The sequence below is a fragment of the Tribolium castaneum genome, chromosome 2 (assembly GCF_031307605.1).
Source record: "Tribolium castaneum strain GA2 chromosome 2, icTriCast1.1, whole genome shotgun sequence".
NCBI lineage: Eukaryota > Metazoa > Arthropoda > Insecta > Coleoptera > Tenebrionidae > Tribolium > Tribolium castaneum.
This window is the reverse complement of record NC_087395.1, coordinates 5,251,746-5,271,733: the sequence shown is the minus strand read 5'-3', so window position 1 is coordinate 5,271,733 and position 19,988 is coordinate 5,251,746. Positions and strand designations below refer to the sequence as shown.

Below are 19,988 nucleotides of genomic sequence, written 5' to 3'. Positions count from 1 at the left end.
ATGTCTATATTTGCTGCTATTAAAAATATGTATAAAAAAGTAATTTATTAAATACTTCTGTAAAAGAACTAGTTTAGACAAAATTTATTTCGTATTTCCCCGAAAATGAGAAATAAAACTTATTGTAATAAAAATAATAAAAACCTAATTATTTTATTAAACAGTATTTCAAAGCAATACATGCTGTTTCGACTAAACCCCACTTTAGAAGTATTAAAAGTTCTAATAAAGATATTTATTTGAAAGTTGGTACTCAGCCATAATCCGTTGAGTTCTGCTCAATGAAAATATTCTCAAGATGGCGGCACTTCTGGTTATAACGGAAATCGCTATCACCTTTCTTATTTTAAATGGTAAGCTATGTTGCGTTCTTGGATTAGTTGAGTTATATCATTTTTCCTATACCTAAGTTTAACCGTTTTCGAGATAAATAGGATTTTTTTTAAGTTTTGGATTTGCAACTGACACTTAAAAAATTGATAACTCTCTTAGGTCCGGTTTATAGAAAGTTCTGTTATAATTTAATTCGTTATTAGAACTTAACAACGCGAATGGACCAGTCAAATTGCTTCAATTTGGTCACGTGGTCAGTTAATCACGCATTTAATTGCAGATTAAAGTAATGTCGCTTCCATAAACCGGTCCTAAGAGTCGATTTATAGAAAGCGAAATTAAAATTTAATTTCGAATTAAACAAATTCGAATTAAGTTTACATTTAAAATGCATTGACAAATGTCAAGTTAATCGCAATTAAATTTTGATTGCAATTAAAATTAAATTTTAATCGCGATTAAATTGACATTTGTTAATTAAATCTTAATTTTGCTTTCTGTAAACCGACCCCAAATATTTCGTAAACGGCCAAATTTAGGGTAAGCTTATGAAAACTATCTTAAAATAACCTAGTCCAAAAATGTGGGGTTTAGACGGAACAGCCTGTATGTATGGTCTGGATAATATAAACAAATGCGGTAGTTTAAACACCTCTGAACTTTTTTAAATTGAACTATCAGTCAAATTAAAAATTAGAAAATATTATTTAATCAATTATTCTAGTGTTTTTTTTTTTGAGCAAAAAATCTTTATAAAAATTGTTGCTTGTGATAAAATTACGTTTGTTTCAAATTCAAATTTTTATGTAATTAATTCCTGGAAATAACGACTTTTTTGCAGAACAAACAGCATTTCATCACTTCTTGTCCTCAGATGACACAGATAAATAACAATTAACAATTTTTTGCAACTTTTTAATAGGAATTAATTAATTAATTTTAATTATAAGGAATTGTAGAAAATTTCTGAAAAAGTTCAGACATAGGAGAAATACGAAGTATTTAATAGCAACACTGAATTCTGTGCCATTATCAGTTTTTGAGATTGAGTAAAAATGTACTTTTATTAGACTCACCCTGTATAGCTTCAAACGGCGTTGGACTCTAATAAATACCACTTTGGCTAAATATGTACTATAACGTTGTCTTAAGCTAACTATACTAAAAGTGAAAGACGATTAAGTTTTGTCTTTTGTTTTTGAAAATTTGTTGAATTAAAAAATACAAAGTAGCAGATACCTGTTTCAAAAATTTGGTTCCTTGACACACGACCACATTGCTATAGTAAGATAATAGGTGAGTAAGAATTTTCATATTAATCTCAAAGCAATTCTCATTTAGTTGTTACATAAATGTTTACGTAAATTGAGAATTCTGCAAAAAAATGCACTCCCAATTTCAAAAACCATTTTCCATTCCTTGCAATTTTTTGCATTTGTAGTCTGCATAATAAATAAAACAAATCTCATTTGCATTAAAAAAAAGCCGCAATCTTCTAAACATAACTTTTTTTATCCCTAAAATTTCTTGTCCACTTATAAAGAGTTTATTAAAAGATGAAATGGAGCAATTATGATTTATTTCTTAAAGAAAATAGCCATATTAAAATTTTACATACAAAGTTTTTATCTTAATTTCGTGTGTTTTTTATAAAACGTACTCTTACAAGCGTATTATTACTTCAAACATACGATAATTAACAAACTTTGTGATAAGCCGCAGAACGATGAAGATTTTAATTAAATGTAAAAGAGTTTACTTTCAAAGTAAAAATAATCACAACAAAACAAATTAAAGATTTTTTTAAAGGGATTATCGAGGAGGTTAATTAATGTCCCAAGTAAGTACACGGTGTCTAATACAAATTTCCAGCTGAGTAAAAAAGATATTAAAAGCATAAACGATAGTGGATTAAATACGCTACAATTTGAAGCTTTGATATTGAATTATGAAAAAAAGTTAACATTTTATGCTTCCATGGCAGCCTTCTACTTTTTTTGTTAAAAGCAATAATTAGGGAATAAGAACTACACATCGACATTAGCATTACATAAAATTTTTCTGTTTTAACCCCTGACTTCTTCAACCAATTATCGATAGATAAATTTTATCGGTTCCATAATTTCTAAAGAAACATCAATTAGATCATTTTTACCTTAGCAACTATCCAACCGATAAAATTTATCTAAGGTTAAAGCGGCCCCCGAGTACTGTCAAAATCAAACTGTCAAATCAAAAAAATATGTGTTTTTACACTTTTTTACTTTTATACGTATATCAAAATCGACAACAATTTTCAACCGGAATCCATTGTGGCGCCTCTAACTTAACTGACAAATAAATTTTGAAAACGGTAATTTTAAAAAATCTCATTTTCAAAAAAAATTTCTAAAGGTTGTTTTTTCCTTGCTATTGCTAGTATGAGCTTCAATTTTTGCAAGCATATTTAGAATAATGTTGTGCATGAATGGTGTATTTTTTTCCGATCTGTGCAGTATCTTGCGTTTTGCACCCAAGTCTCAGATCAGCAGACCAAAAAAACGGATTCAATACTAAATAAACAATGTGTAGTTTTGTAGAAAATTGATTTCTAATCATTTTGTTTTTGCTTTGGTACTGCTCCGTAGTCTATTTTTGAGATATGTATAAAAGTATAAAGACAGTTCTCAAGGACCGCCTTAAATTGTTTAAAAAATATCTTCGGTATCGGAAAATCTTCGGTATAGCTCAGAATGCAACTTTAACAATTAGCAATTAGTTAGTAAAATTTGAAAATCATATTATTCATTTAATTAGAAGTTCTCATTTTGTTTTGGAATTACTTAAACAATACTTTAAATAATATTATCAAATTTTAGAAGTCAATAATCAATCGCAGCCTTTAAAAAAATAAAGAACTCTAAAAATTGAAAAAATTAAGGAGATCTTCGAAAAATGTATTTTTGAAAAATGATTACATTACATTATCGCGTAATTACATTTTCCTAATCTTATGCACTAGATATTAGATATCATGTTTAATTTTGACATGATGTCTACAGTAACTTATTACGTTACTCCTTATTGGTCGAGGCTAATTAATTTGTCAAAATTATAAACAATTTTGTACGTAATACGTTATGAAAAGCCTATTATTGTTTAACTCTTATGATATGCAAAACTCATTTGCTGCGCTCACTCGTTTTGGCAAACATTATTCTTGTTAAACAAAATCGGAAATTTTATAACTGATCACGTAAACAGGTAACTACTATCAGTACTATCAGTACTATCGTACTATTGTCAGTTTTGTGATAGTTAAAAACACTGTTACTAATAATTTACAAACAAACTCCTAAAACTCAAAGATTTAGTCGTGTTCAATGACTTTTTAACCGACTGGCGAAAAATCAATGTTAAATTTATTACCAACCAAATAACACGTCTTTGTTAATTGCTATTTTCAAGTATATATAAAATAACTCCTAGGTTTTGAGTAACATTTATGCGAGTGTGAATAATTTTCAGGTTCAGAGGCTTCAGAATTTCAAATCGTCTTAGTTAAACTTATTAAACTTAAAACTTAGCACGTAACTTCACGTTGAATATTTATAATTTATCACTGTCACAATGAAAAATAGTGGCATACTCATTAATTTCATGCACCTTTCAGCCGTCCGTTAAATACTTAACTTCGTGACAAAACAACCTGCCTGAAAATGGCCTTTATATCTCCAACTTCTTTTTAATTACCCCTTCGTTGACATCGTGTTCGATTTTTTCCTACTTCCACCCTTAAAACGTCGCGTGACTCGACCCACGCGATTGAAAACAAGATAAATTAGTGGTAGCATGCTTTTTACGTTCACGAAAAATTTCAGGCTCCTCCACCACCGCCCCCATCTCAGACATCGACCGTCGGTGATTTGTCGCTCAATCTTCGACCAGGCTCCAAGACGACGAGTGCCCCAAGCAGTCCTGCCAAGTCCCGCGAGTCTCTCCTACAAAGAGTGCAGTCTTTGACAGGACAGGCTCGAGATCAAGGGGCTTCGATTTTAGGAGCTGCAGTCTCTAGTGCGACTAGAGTGACATCCTCGGTTTCTGGAAGATATCTCACTTTGCTCGTTGTCGATGACCAGAACACGGACTGGTCGAAGTATTTCCGGGGGAAAAGGATTGGGGATTATGACATTAGGGTGGAGCAAGCCGAGTTTAAGGAAATTACGGTCACGGCCAATTCGGAGGGGGCTAATGTGTCAATGGCGGTGTTTAGAGGCGGGACAAGAGTTGGGAGGTCATTCCGACCCGATTTCTTGCTGGTAAGTTAAGTACTTATTATTGACTTTTTTCAAACACAATCCAAACATTAAACTGCGAACCTAATTACTACTAGCTTGCACGCATGTCCACAAATATTTTGAAACGTAGAAAAACAAAGCAAAACTTAAAAAAAAGTAGGGACACATAATTTTAGCGTAATGTTCACATTTTTTCCTGTAGAGCAACTTCCCACAAAAAAAAACAACATAAACTAGTCACCTTCCAATAATGTAAAACACAACGTGTCTCAGCTAAGACTTTCGAGCTTAATATCTCCGTTATTTGTCAACGGATGTTATGAAATTTAGAATGCACATATTTTAGGAAAGTAAAAAAAGTAAAAAAATGAAATTTTAAAACACATTTCTTTTATTTAAAATTAAGCCAAATTACCGTTGGATCAATAAACCCCGAAAAACAAATGGCCACACAAAAAAATAACCAAATCACTCGGCTGATCCAAGAAAAAAATTAAATTTTGTTGTTAAAAACTTAATCCAAATTTTGATAGTAATTAGGGCAGTCACCTTTTGAAACAATTGATGAAGTATTTCTATGCGGCATTTGCGGCATTTTGTGTACCACTAAAAAACTGTCAAAAGTGTGCGCGCTGTCAGAAAAGTAAAATTGTTTTAATTTGGTGAAATTACCAACAACAGTGGCTGAAATTTCTGTGCTGTTGAAAAAGGAATCAATATTCGCCTATAGAAAGTGTCGTTGGACTTTTTGTAAAATGTTTTTATGAAATTTAAAGTTCAAAGAATCGTCATTAATTTGGAGACACAGGAAGCGTACCTGAACTAAATCAAGTGAGGACAAAACACGTCACTGGAAACGAAACAATAGTTGGAGCTGTAATTCAAGCTTTTAAAGAGAATCCAATCAGCAGTGTACGAAACGTTTCCAAAGTCCTGAATGTTCTGATGTCTAGAATTTTTCAGTTGTTGTTCAGTCTTTTAGTCCTTTTTGAAAGAATTAAAGCATCCAATACCAAAAGTAGGTCAAAAATATTGTTTTTTTAACTTTGTATGGGTGAGAGGTAATTGTGAAATGTCCCTTGCGTGACAGTTACGTTTCTGCGAGTAGGATTGACCAAAATTCAATGGTAGTGCTCATTTGTCTCATAGAGATCTACGCTTTTGCATCTGTACCCACGTTTAACAGTGTATTGCTCATTTTTCTCGCGAAACAAACGCTTTCCACGAAAGAGTTTTTTCTGACAGCATTTTTCACTGACGATAATTTTTTTAATATAAGTTTAAAAGGCTTAACATTTTAAAAAGGCATGTAAAAATTACGTTTTTAAAACCTGAGTTTTTGCATTAATTGGATTTTAATCTTTATATTCTAAAATATCTGCATTTTAAATTTCATAAAAATCCGTTGACAAATATCTAACATATCAGGCTCGAAAGTCTTAGCTGAGATACCCTGTATAAGTAAACACAAATACAGGCTGCTCAAAAACTGGCGCACCAACTCAGTGGTACATTATTGAGAAGCAAGTGCAGATTATGGGAAAAATGTTGAAAAAATTCCTAAAGTCATAAAATTTAGAAAATCTGGACTACAAACTTATTGTGTTAACTTCTTTAGTTTTCATTATTTTTTTATGTTTTTATGTTTCATACCAGGTATTTGTTCCGTCACAAAACGATGAATAATAATTTTTAAATTTACTATCAGATTTTAGCAGTTTTTTTAATTGAACAAAATTAAAATTCATCAAAAAAATCACAATGTGTAGATGTGCCAACACTGAGAATTATTTCCTAGGAAACCGTTGCAAAAATAATTTATTTTTATTGTTGTTCAAATTCTATTGCGATCATGACTGTTAGACAACGTTGCCACATATCATTTATCTAAAATTCGTTATTTATCAATAACTTTAATACAAAGAATTTTTTTACTATTTTTACCTTTATATGTAACCAGTTCTCTACCACACACCATTGAGTTGGTGCGCCAGTTTTTGAGCACACTGTATTTATCAAATAATGTGCAATGTTTTTTTTATAAGTGTGTACCTTTTTATTTAAGTTTAAACGTTTCACTTATAGCCTAGTCAAATTAGACAAAAATAAGGGGATGGGTGGAAAAAATTCCTTGAAAATTGGATTTTTTAAACGCTTTCTTTAGACTTGTGTAAACAAATATCAAAGGTCCCTTAGGGTGGGGGTTGAGCTCGAGAAGGGGAAGGGGGATAAAAATTACTTTTTCTATTATTTTACTTATATCTCGGAAACGATCACTCCTATCAGTTTTTAGCATTTTACCAAAATTAAAGCTGACAAAATTTCCTACAAAAAAGTCCTTGTAGGACTAACCATAGGCAAGTTATAGGGCTGCAAAGATATAATCATTTAAAAAAATGTATGTCTTGTGATTTGAAAAACTAACAATAAATTGAATTTATTGAGTCCAACACTTCGTTGCGGGAGAAAAGAGGAGACATGAGGTTCACTGAAGTCTTCAGAGTCGTCTTTATTTTTTAACTCTCTTATTTTTACTAAAATGGCATTTTTAACTCCCTCCCCTCCTCGAGCTCGCCCCCCACCTTGGGGACTTTTAATATATTTCAACACAAGTGTAAAAAAAGCGTTTAAAACAAATTCCAATTCTCTAGGAACTTATTCCACCGATTTGTCTAATTTGACTGGGCTAACAGATAGGCTCAAAGATTTGTCTTTACGAATCTAAAGTTGTTTCATTAAATAAATAGCCAAAAGTTTCTTTAAACAAAATACTTTTACTTAGATTTATTTTTGGCAATTAAATCAAACGCATTTTTTGTGTCTCCAATATAACGCTATATAAACAATGCGCTTTAAAATAACGAAGGTATAAAAAGTGACCCCCACTTCTCATCGACATAACGTTAAAAGTGACGGATTTTTGTATTTAACCTTCGTCTGGGTGAAAAGTTCGCGCCTCTTTTTTTAAACTCAATATCCAAATATCAATTTTCACAATTGTAACTTCAACTGCGATATACTAACTTTATTTCATAACTTTTCTTATATGCTAGATATCTTATTTAGATATTTTTAACGATAAGTATTCAGGGTGTTACAAATTTAAACAGGCGATAGAACATTCAGTTCTTAGTAAAAGTTTTTTATAAACATGTATCGAAAAATATTTCATAAAGGAGCTACACCCAATATCTCAGAAACCAATTACAAAATTTGATACAGTTCATAATCTTTGTACGCGTAATCGAGTTTGAAGATCAAATGTAGAAATTTTTAATCAGGGGTGTCCCAAAAAAGGAGGGGGGGAGGTTGGAAGGTAAAAAATACCCCAACTATTTTGACTTGTGTTTTTTGACAATTTCAGCAACTAAGTCTTAAATTTCATAGTTTTTAACATAAAAATGTTCTCTTGTGTTTTTTCGATACAACTCACCGTTCTTAAGTAAAATCGATTTAAAATTTATGTTACACACCAGAAACATCTGATTTTCATAATCAGGAAAGATGACCACAACCAAATAGAAATCTTGGTCTTTTTGGGTTAGGCCACATAAATTTGTAAGAAAATGTCAATGTTTCGCCCGTTCTTCTAAGGGGTATCTTCAGGACAGGTTCTGGTCCTGAAAGCCTCTGTTCTCCCTGAATTCCATGCTGTCTATGAGTAACACAACGTTTAAATTAATTTTACTCAAAAACGGTAAGTTGTATCGAAACAATACAAGAAACCGTTTTTGTGTAAAAAACTATGGAATTTACGATTTTGTTGCTGAAAGAGTCCGAAAACTAAAACCAAAATAGTTTAATAACTTTTTACCCTACCCAGTTTGGAACGCCCCTGATTAAAAGTTCCTACATTTTTACAAATTTTGTTTTTACCTGTAAAGATCTTTTAAAAATTGAGGACAACCTACTAAAAAAAGAGCACTCTTTTGAGGGTATGTAGCTCCCTTACAAAGTTTATAAAAAACTTTTGGCTTAAAATTTAATGTTCTATCACCTGTTTAAATTTGCAACAATAAAAACGGAACACCTGTACAATTTGTTGAAAGACATTCTTTTCAGAATGTTATGTCAACGGCCTATTCGATACATTTGTACCGAAAAAAACATCAATATTTATTATTATTGCAAAAATCTCACAAAATTTACAAAGTAGACCACACAATGATACAATAAAATATAGGGTGTTGTATTTGAAAAAATCGGATTATTGGCATAGGTCTATGTAATCAAAAACTATGACAGATAAGTCTTAAAAAACCGGGTGTGTTATAGTGACAATTTAGTCGCGAAATGAAAACAGTAACAAAATATGGGGTTTTTATTTAAAAAGAAACAGACCATAGTAGTGTATTTCATTTTGGAACATTCTGTATACAAGTCAAAATACTTTTAGAGGTTATGGAGTTTGAACGCACACCTGGGTCACCCAGTATTTAACCCCCTTGGACCTAGAGCTTTCAAAAATCCAAAAACAATCCTTTCTTTATTTTTAACTGAAAGCTCAAATATCAATATTCATAAGTGTACTTAAAAAATGGCGAATTGTTATATTTAACTCTTTTTGGGACAAAATTTTTAGAAATTATAAAACACGTGTTTTGTCATTTTTGACCAAATGCTAATTTTCATGTATACAAATAAGTTTAAAAATAATGGATCTTTGTATTTAGCCCCCTTGGAATGGAATTTCTAAAAAACTGAACACATGTTTCTTCGATCAGTCAGTTAGTCAGGACAAGCAATTTTACATATTCAAGGAGCCCATTTTTCGAGCTCCACCATGAGAATCTCCTTGTCAAAAAGTGTCTTAAGAACGTCTTAGTTAAAAACGTCTAGTTCTTTTGAATTACGCTTTTTACCCAATAATTCAAACATCATTAAATAGTTCGTTCCATTCAGTAGGTTTACCATATCAAATTTTTAATAAAGATATTTAGGTTTTTAAAAGTGCACAACAGCACAACTACTACGTGTGAGCATCTACTAACTATTGTTTAAAAAAAGGGAAAATTAAGAAATCGTTTCTGTTTTTATACACTCTTTGCAGTACTTTCGAGAAGCAAAGATTTTAAAAACTTAATTGAAAATGATTTAACAAGTAATTATCATTTAAGAACTACAAAATAATAATGACGAGAAAAGTCAAAATAGGAGTTTTCATCAATGTCATCAATTCTTGACACGTTGCTAAAATTCTGCTCTAAATTAGTTCATTTGCGATCTCATTTTATATTTTACAAGTTACTCGTATGACTTTAAAAGTATGATGCGAAAAAGTTGACTAGTGTCTGTAAAAAATATAGTGCGTCTATTAGCTATTTCAAACTATAAAAACGACAACGTCGTATTTAATTATTATTATTTTTTAATAAGTTACAAAATTGTAAAATAGTTATCAATGATCTCTCATTGAAAGTATAAATTACATTAGCTATTATTTTTTGAAGTGCATAAACAATTTATAACAGCTAATTTTGAGAGAAAATGCGACGTTGTTTTTTTATGGTTTTGAAACAGCTAACAGATCTTTTATTTAATGATTTTTTTGTTTAATTTTTTCCTAAAGCTTTGTCTCATGTTTCTTTTTCATTTTCACGTTATATTAATTACTCCAACTTTCTCTCATTTTCAATAAATTTTTCCGATTTTAAAATATTTCAGCAATTTGTTTTTTACTACAAATATTCGCAACTCTTTTTCATTTATAATTTGTTTCGAATTTTTTAAAAACTAAGGTTCAGCAGTTATATTAACGTAACAACACAGTTACGAAATACTACATTAAACTCTTTACTTTTCACCAATTAAATAGTAGAACTGCTTGAGTTTTTTTATTCTTATGAACTCACCGACGTAAAATTGTGTTATAACTTGTCTTGTGTCGTAAATTAAGAAACGAATAAAAAAAGTTCAAAGAGAATAATTGCTGCCTCTTGTCTTTACTGTTCTTTCTGCTTTGTCCTTTAGAGCTAAGTCTCAGTCAGCATTTTTAGAATTGTAAATTATAATGGTAAGATAATTTTCTATAGGTAGTAGGTAATCCATAGGAATAATAATTAATAAAACAAGTTACATTTTCATTGGGCATGTTTTATTATTAAAATACTTTTGTATACATAACTTAACAATAAAGTTTAGGTACAAAAATAGGTTTAAGTAAAAAATCTTAGTACATAAAAACAACGACACACTTTGCGTGATTGAGTTTCGATTGATTTCCAACAAAAAAATCCAATTTTCAGGTTCGACAAAACTTGAAGGACGCAGGCGAAAACTACAAGAAACTGTTACTGGCACTAAAATTTGGAGGCGTCCCAAGCATCAATAATTTAAACTCAATTTACAACTTCCAGGTAAGTTAAATTCGCAACAATCTGTTCTCCTTACTGTACGTAAAATATTTAAAAATAAATAACAACACTCAACAACTCTCGATTTAGGACAAACCGTGGGTTTTTGGCCATTTAGTCCAACTCCAGAGAAGACTTGGAAAAGACAGCTTTCCACTCATCGAACAGACCTTCTATCCGAACCACCGAGAAATGGTAAGAGACATTTTTTCAAGTCGTCGTTTCGGCCCCACATGCATTTTCTGCTCTTCTGTCTGAGGCAGATCGCCTGTGAAAAAATATTTAAAAAATTATAGACAATAATTATAAAAAATAATTGTTTAACGAGCACAATGTTTGCCAAAACGAATGAGCGCAGCGGACAAGTTCTGCAAAATTATGCGAGCTATATAAACCTTTTTCTAATTCCGTTGTAAATTAAAAATTTATTTAGTATATCACGGCAAAATGAAACTTAACATATAATATTTGGTAAAGAGATTAAAAAGAATACGGATTACTTAAGGTTAGGATACGAAACAACGTATAGTATAAATAAAACGTCCCCGTTTTTAGTAGTTTTGTTACTGCCGCCAGAGAGCGCAGTTGATTACAGTCTAAATTTTCAGAGCAACGATTTAAAAAAAAATTATTGTGTTTAAATAGCACAAGGCAAAAAAACCTATTGTTTTTCATAGCACGCTACATTAGTATCCAAGAGATTTTGTGTCCATTTTTCAAAAATACCAAATTATCTTCTTAACTACCCACTTCTGGAAAAAAATTAAAGAGGTAAATAAGATGTAAAATGAGGCGCTGAATAATAATTAGTAAAAAAATACAGGGAGTGCTATTTAAAAAAATCAAGTTATAGTCCCTTAAAATTTACCAAAGTGATTGTGTCACAGCAAGGTGATGCTAGAATATAAATGTATGGTCTCTATTTGTTTACCTATGGACAAAGTCTGCACTGTAAAAATAAAAGACCCTGTATATGGCAAAATAATTTTAGAACGTTCACTTCAACTTTAACAGTGCAGAAGCAATCGAGCACGTCCATATCAATGACTCACCCTGTATAGTACACTATACATAAAAAAATTCAGACCTTTAGGAATTTGACTATGCCTCATATTTTTAAAAGAGCTTAAATACGGTTACAATAAAAAATGTTAGAGATTAAATTTTCTACAAAAAAGCCCTAATCTTTTAAACCTAAACCGTTGAAAATAAAAATGTGGTGTCGCGGACTTTTTCGTAGGAAATTTGATTCTCTACAACTTTGTTTTTTACTTATCTTTGTACCTTCAACTGTATTCTTTGCATTCTCAAAAATATAACGCAGGATGTAAATTCATAATTGCTTCTAATTTTTTGCAGTCAAGTAAAATGCGTCCATTTCAGTAGTTCTTTTATTATATACTGAAATGGACGCATTTTACTTGAAAAAAAAATCAAAAAATTATAATGTAAAAAAAGTAAAATCACATTCTAAAACTATATTTTTTATTAAATCTGAAATTTAGATTCTTTCTTTAACTTTTTTACTTTTTTGTGAAGTTCCTTTAAAATTTTACCAAAAAATACGAATTAAGAGAAGAACTAATTAGTGCAGCTTCGGTTAGACACTCACCAAGAATTGGACAACTACGTAACAAATGGCATTGGGATGCTCTAGTTACTCCTTTTCTTGTAACAAAATGCTTTAAGAAAGCTGATTCCAATTTTCCAATAAGGTGTTACAAAAGCATCTGATACTTTTTGCTAATTTAATCAAACGTGATTAGTTGAGCACATGAGAAAATTCTATTTATTCACAAGCAGATTTTAATGTAATTAAGTTAATAATGCAATAAATAATATAATAATCTAATTAAAATGTAATCTGATTACTTTGTGTTCAGTTACATTATAATTCATAAATTACATTATAACAAATTATTTTGGAAAATTATCCTATAAAAAGGTTAAATGTGGTGTTATAGTTTGAATTAAAATCTTTAGTTTTTTAAATTATCTTCATAAAAGTTAGCATTTGGACTTTTGGTAAAAAATAAACACATGTTTTTTCAAAATTCCACCCCAAGGGGGTTAAACAGGTGTTTAATTTGTTAGAGTTTTAAATGTTTTATAATAGTTTAAAGTTTTATTTTAAAAGTAGTTCTAACATGGAAATTAACAGAAATTATTAAAATATAAATATCTGTATTTTTTTGAAGTTATAGTTATATCCATTGGTATTTGTGCTTGAAAAACGCATGTTTTAGAATTTTTGGAATTCCACCCCTAAGGAAAGGTATAAAAATCCATCGTTTTTAAGTAAATTATATCCAAGTTGTCCAAGAAGGTGGTGCAACTTTAAAAAATCAATGAAAAAATATATAATATAACTTGAAAACTGACGGATTTTTATACTTATCCCCTTGGTGTAAAATTTTTAACAAGCATGAAATACGTGTTCCGTTAATTTGTAGCAAAAGCCCAAATACCAATTTTCGATGACTTCAATGACGTTCATATTTATTAAAAAATAATTATACAATGTAATTACTAATTAAACACAGTTATCAGATTATTTTTTAGTGAGATTAATCTGTTTATTCCGAATGTCTTAACTTTGTAGAATAAAAAAATACATAATATTAACTAAATAAGCATCTTATTTTATAGTCAGACAAATCTGTAAGAATATTGAATATTTCATAATATTTAAGTTTTATTTTAGAAGTAGTTGTAACAGAAGTTTATGGAGCTTAACTTAACAGAAATTATTAAAGTAAACTTTATACTTTAGTTTCATCTACAAAAACTGCATTGAAAGTGAAAGTAAGAATTTTAAATTAAAAACTTAATACATAGTCGGTGATAATGATAAATAGTGTAAACATTTTATCAAAAACAATACAGGGTGCCCGTGCTTTTAGGATTTGCTTCAGAAGACTAAAACAAATCGAAAATTCCCCGATTGTGCTTCGTTATCGAGTTATTGATCAAAAACTAAAATTTAAAATTTAAACATTAAATTTTATTAAAAGCAAATTTACCAAATTTGTTGTCACAAAATGTGCTATAATGCAATTTGGAAACTTTTCCGCATATGCCCTAGCCTCTGCAGCGGTATTGTCATCATACACACCTCTAAGTTATAACCAAGCTTTTAACAATCGACAAAATCTCGAATGTACTAATGTAGTAGTGTCGTATCAATTTAGACATACAAACCGAAGGAAATTAATAATACTCCTATCTAGATAGAGTAATTCAAAGAATTTTAACATCGCTAATATTTACTAATTAATTATGTTGCACAAATAATTGAAAAGACAGCATAAAGCTTATTATTTACATTTTATCAATAACTCGAAAACGAAAAACAATTGGAAAATTGTTTACTCTTAATTTTCGATTTGTGTTAACACCCTGAATCAAACTACCAAAGCACGGTCGTCAATTTTGAGAGTATAAAAAAATTCATGTTTTCAGTTACTTTGCCCAACCTCGTGATATTTGTCAAAACGCTGCGAATACGGTTAAAGATACAACAAAGTCTTAGGAACAAAGTTGTAGAGAATTAAATTTCTTATAAAACAGGTTGCGACACCACATTTCTGTCTTAAATGGTTTAGGTATAAATTAAATTTCCGATACTTGACCAGTGGTAAAATAAAGCTTGAGCAGAATCTTTAAACGTCTTTATGGCTTAAACCATTGAAGATAGAAATATGGTCTCGCGCACTTTTTTAAAGATAATTTAATTCTCTACTTAATTCTTCCTAACATCTTTCACCGTATTCGCAGCGTCTTGAAAAATACGAAACAAACAAAAATTTTTAGTCATAAATAATGTTTTCTCAAGTTTCTCATGAAAATTTTAGTCGTTAGTTTTTCTCAGTCTGTTAAGAATGCAAAGCTTAACATTTTCCCAAGTAAATAGCGAATTAGTTGAATTTAAATTAAATTGAAACAATTTGGCGCAGAATAACACTCGAAGCGCCCTCATTGTCACTCCGCCGTACTATATTTTCTTGGTGCAAATTTGTATCTCGTTTCGTCTCCTAACCTTCAGTCGTCCGTAGAGAAAAAATTAAAACTTACTTGTTTCGGATGACAAAATCTGTTGGTTAGAAGGCACGTATCGGGCGTTTTGTGGCATTTCCTGCCCGCGCAGTATTCAATACGGCAATCGCATCCTTTCTTGTAGACCGATTTGAGGCCTTTGCGTTGCCTCCTCGTGAGATTCCTCCACGGAATAGCCATTCCACACAGATTTATGTGGGCTTTGAGACTGTTGACTTGGCCTGAGATGGCATAAACTCTTCCCGCTTCTAAATTAGCGCCACACATTGCTTCCTCAGATGCGGTCAACAAACGTCCGGATTTTAGAGCCACTGTGGCCTTGTCTGAACCCTTGTAGGTCTTCCGGATTCGGACTTTGTAAACTTTTAGCGAGTTCAGCACCGTTGAGCGTTTTACCCTCGCTAGGATCACTGAAATTTAAAATAATGATGAGTTTAAGGTTTCATTACAAAAGTTCGGATTTAAGGTCGTAAAAAACTTAAAAAAAATTGGGTGCTTAATCATTTCTATTATTTTTTTAATGCGACAAATGTAGGAACATTACTTTCCCAAGACGCAGATCAATTTATATTTTTTATATTTTATCTATTTTTTGTGGATTGGAAAAATAAAAATAACCATATTTGCCAAATATCTACAGAACTACATATACAGGGTGTATCAGAAATACGTGTGTTAATTTTACCACGTAATAAAACTCATCAAATAAAACAACTTTTCTATATAGGGTTTTGCAAAATTCTTATTAATAATTTCCATAGCAACAATTTTCATTGTTGTTTTAAGTTTTAAGTAAATTTGTGAATTTTTTAATGAAAAATTACAAGTAGAAAATACGTTTTATTTGTTGAGTTCTGTTACCTGTTAAAATTAAGACACGTATTTCTGATACACCCTACAGAACAAAAATGAACAACACCTGGAATCCTAAGACAATTTTGTGTCAAATTAATACCATGGGATCGAAAAGGTACTGAATTATAGCAAACTTTGAAAGAGATGTACAATGTGTTTTTATATGATTCTCATCTAGTCGTCTGTAAGATCTGAAAATGCCGCTTCATATAACTAATGATAGGCATTTAGCCATCGAATATTACCAATCTCCATTTATTAAGTCTCCAATTTGAAAATAAGCTTCAATAATAAAAGTGTTTTCTTACACGGTGTAACAATTTAGTTGCACTTTAACAAATTTTTAAAAGAAATTGAATTAAATTCCTCAACTGACAGATTTGACATTTATTGACAGAGGATTCAATTGTGCAGAGCGGCACAATTTTTTACATGTAAACCAATTTCAAAGTTAACTAGATGAGAATTATTTAAAAACACATTGTATAACTTTCACCAGATTATTTTTCAAAAAATGGTGTTGCAAGACAGTGAAAGAGACTAAGGAGACTAAAGTGGTGTCCAGAACCACTGGTTCTATTTTAGCAAATAAACATTTCAAAAATTCTTAGGGAAATTTCTTTCGAAATTCTGCTAGGCATTGAGTGATAAACACCATTTCGGAATAATTTAAATTAGGCAAAAAATCAATATTTTTAATATCCTGATCGGTCAGTTTTTGACATAGGGCTAAAATTCCGCAAGCACGGCCTGCTTTAATTCAGTTCATTTTTGATCTCATGTTAAGATACTTTTGTTAGAAATTTTTGGTTATTGTGACCTTGGTGATTATTTATTGGTAGATAAGTAAATAAAATTTTTGATCAAGTTGTTTTATTTGGATTAGTTGCACAATTTTAACTAAACTGCAACAAAATCATCGTCAGGTCAGGATATTTGAAATGGGTAACAAGTCGTTATAGACCAGTTTTAATTTTTTTATTGTTGGTATTTTGAAAAAGTTTAAACCGACCATATTTCGTCTAATATCTTCAAAACTAAAGAATCGTAGAACAAACAAGCGTACTTTAGACATACATTCTTTGAGAATTGTGACCTTGATGAATGTTTTATTGATAGGTAGATAAGTAAAAATTATGACCAAGTAGTTTTATTCGAATTATTTAAACAACTACAATTTTTTTCTCAGAAGTAGATAATCAATCTACTGCAAGTCACTTTAAAGCAATTTGTTTTTTTTATATTTTATTTAATTTTGGTATAGATTGGAAAAATTAAACTAGCTCAAATTGCACTAAATATCTCCAAAACTACGAATCGTAGAACAAAATGGACGACACTGAATTGAAATTCTCTGACAACTTTCTGTCAGGCATCCTCTTGGCATAAATGTTGGCATAATTTTATTGGTAGATAGGTAAGAAAAAAACTTTTATTCAGATTATGTTCACGGTTTTGACTATATGTTTAAAAAAATAGCTTAGAAATAAACACTTAACTGTTAGTAGGGCTACAGGTCGTTTTATATCAACTTAAATTTTTTCTGTTTTCTGTTTTTCTATTTTTTAGTAGAGTTGCAAAATTAAAAACAACTCTTTTTTCAAATATATCTCAAAGTACAACTCGTAGCACAAAAACGAAGGCAGATTTGAAATCCTCAGACACTCTTACGTCAAATAGGCATCCTCCTGACGTAAATTTTTGATTATTGTGACCTTGATGATTTTTTTTACAATAAGGTGGGTAAGTAACAATTTGGATCAAGTTGTTTTATTCGAATTATTAGCACAATTTTGACTCCATTACCACACAATTTAATAATTAAATTTAAATTAAATTAAATTTAATAATTTAATTTTTTCTTTTAATTTTTTTAATTTTTGGTAGTTTTGAGAAATTAAAATCATCCATATTTTTCCAATATATCCATAAAGTACGAATTTTCAGACAAAAATGGAGACAGATTTGAAATCCTCGGACAATTTTACGTCAAATAGGCATTCATTTGCCATTAATTTTTGAGTATTGTAACCTTGATAATTTTTTAATTAATAGATAGGTAAATAAAAAATTTGGCAAAGTTGTTTATTCGATTATTTCCACTTTTGCTCGAGTGTGATTAAATTTTGTTCAGAAATGGACAATTAACTAGTGAAAAGAGCTACAGGTCGTTTTAGATCAATTACAGTTTTTTTAAGTATATTTTATTTTTTTGGTAGGTAGGAAAAATGATTAATTTCATCTAATACTTTCAAAATTGAGAATCGTAGAACAAAAACAAAGACAGATTTTGAATGCTCAGACAATTTTACGTCAAGTAGGCATACCTTTGACATAAATTTTAGAATATTGCAACTTTTATCATTTTTAATGGTAGCTGGTGCGTAAGTAGAAATTGTGACCAAATTATTTTATTCGAATTATTTGTTCAATTTTAATTCGATTGACACAAAATTTTGTTCAAAAATTGGTAATTAACTAGTAAAAAAGCTATAAGTTACTTTTAAATTAATTTTTATTTTTTTAAAACGGCAATATTTCGTCTAATATCTCCAAAACTACGAATCCTTGAACAAAAAACATCCCTAGACAATTTTATGCCAAATAGACATATTTTGACATAAATGTACGGTTAATGTGACTTTTATGATTTTTTATTGATAGATAGATAAATATAATAAAGAAAATAATAAAATAAAATAGAATAATAAATTTTGACAGAGTTCTTCATACGAATTAAATATTTGTAAAATTTTGACTCAATTGGCATACAAAATCCTGCTCGAAAATAGATAATTAACTAGTACAAAGGACTACAAGACGTTTTACGTCAATTTCTATTTTTATTTGAATTTATTTTAGTAGAGTGGAAAAATTAAACCATATTTTGTATAATATCTCCAAAACTAGGAATTGTAAAACAGTTTCTTTTCACTAGATTTAGCTCAATTTTTTGCAAAATTTGTCCTTAAAACTTAGTTTTGCCTTTCAAATGTTGTACATTTTTTGTATTAAAAACTTACTTATAAGATATAAATATACTTAAGTTTATAAAATATAATAATAATAATAATAATAATAATAATAATAATAACGTTATTGACGCTAAGAAGCATTTACAATAACATAAGTAACGCAAAAAAAAACAATAATTACACTTTCATATTCATAACACAATCTGCTCTAAATCTGTACAAGGAGGAACCAAAAAAATCTATTTTGCTGGCATATTTATTTGCTTCCAAGAATAAACTATAAATATAAAATTAAATGCTTGATATGCAATGTTTTCCTTGTTAAACGTTCTAAAAATTAAACCTGAACTGATCGTTAAAACAACCAAAAAAATGTACGTATACAGTAGGTGCAAAATAGTGTTTGTTTGGTTTCAAATAACTAACCTAACGTAATGAAAATGTGACGTCACGTCTGATAGCGTGTAATAATTAAAACAAAAGTCTCAACTGAGTTGAGTTTTTATGCATAACATGTACAATACGGAAAGGAATATTAAAAGGCAAAACAAACTAAAATCCGGACTCTATTCATTACGCAACAAGAAATCTCTTATTGCAGTTAATAAACGCCGGTTTATTGTTACGATGATAGGCTATGGGAATAATTTCGTCGGATGGAATTAATCCTGAGAGATGTTTCGAAAACAACTTACGTTTATATGGTTAGATTAGACCACGTTACGTCAGATAATGTATGTACGTAATGTCTTAAAATATTTTCAGAATCAATGCATTTGCGCCGAATATCGCGTCATGAATGAACTGAACTGTTTGATCTTGCGCTGCGAAATAACAGACCCTGTTTTCTTTTATAAATAAAGCTTTATTGCCGCATTAAATCATTTACTGCTATTACAAAACGAGCTATTTTTGTACTTTTAATCAAATAGCTGCATACTTAGGCGAAAGTGTGATAGCACAAAAATGTTTAGATTTTGGAGGAATGTGTTGACGACTTCATCATCCATTCCTTGGCAATGAGCAAGATTTTTTCCATATTTAGCGCGTTCTTATTTACAATCAAAACTGAAAATATTTGGAAATCTTGTCATTGTTTCGTGGCTCAATTCTACATAGGAATTCTGATTAAAAAAAAT

At 30.0% G+C, this 19,988-nt stretch overlaps 1 protein-coding gene across 1 annotated transcript in view; it reads left to right on the top strand.

Annotated features, from left to right (window-relative positions):
• Window positions 1-19,988, top strand: part of Syn (Synapsin) — a gene marked incomplete at its 5' end in the record, with an annotated part of 81,215 nt that overhangs the window by 15,733 nt on the left and 45,494 nt on the right. The window contains 3 exons of the mRNA XM_008200909.3: window positions 4,194-4,631; window positions 10,856-10,966; window positions 11,054-11,158. Of these exons, the coding sequence (XP_008199131.1) occupies window positions 4,194-4,631; window positions 10,856-10,966; window positions 11,054-11,158 (654 nt within the window). The remainder of the gene's footprint in view (window positions 1-4,193; window positions 4,632-10,855; window positions 10,967-11,053; window positions 11,159-19,988) is intronic.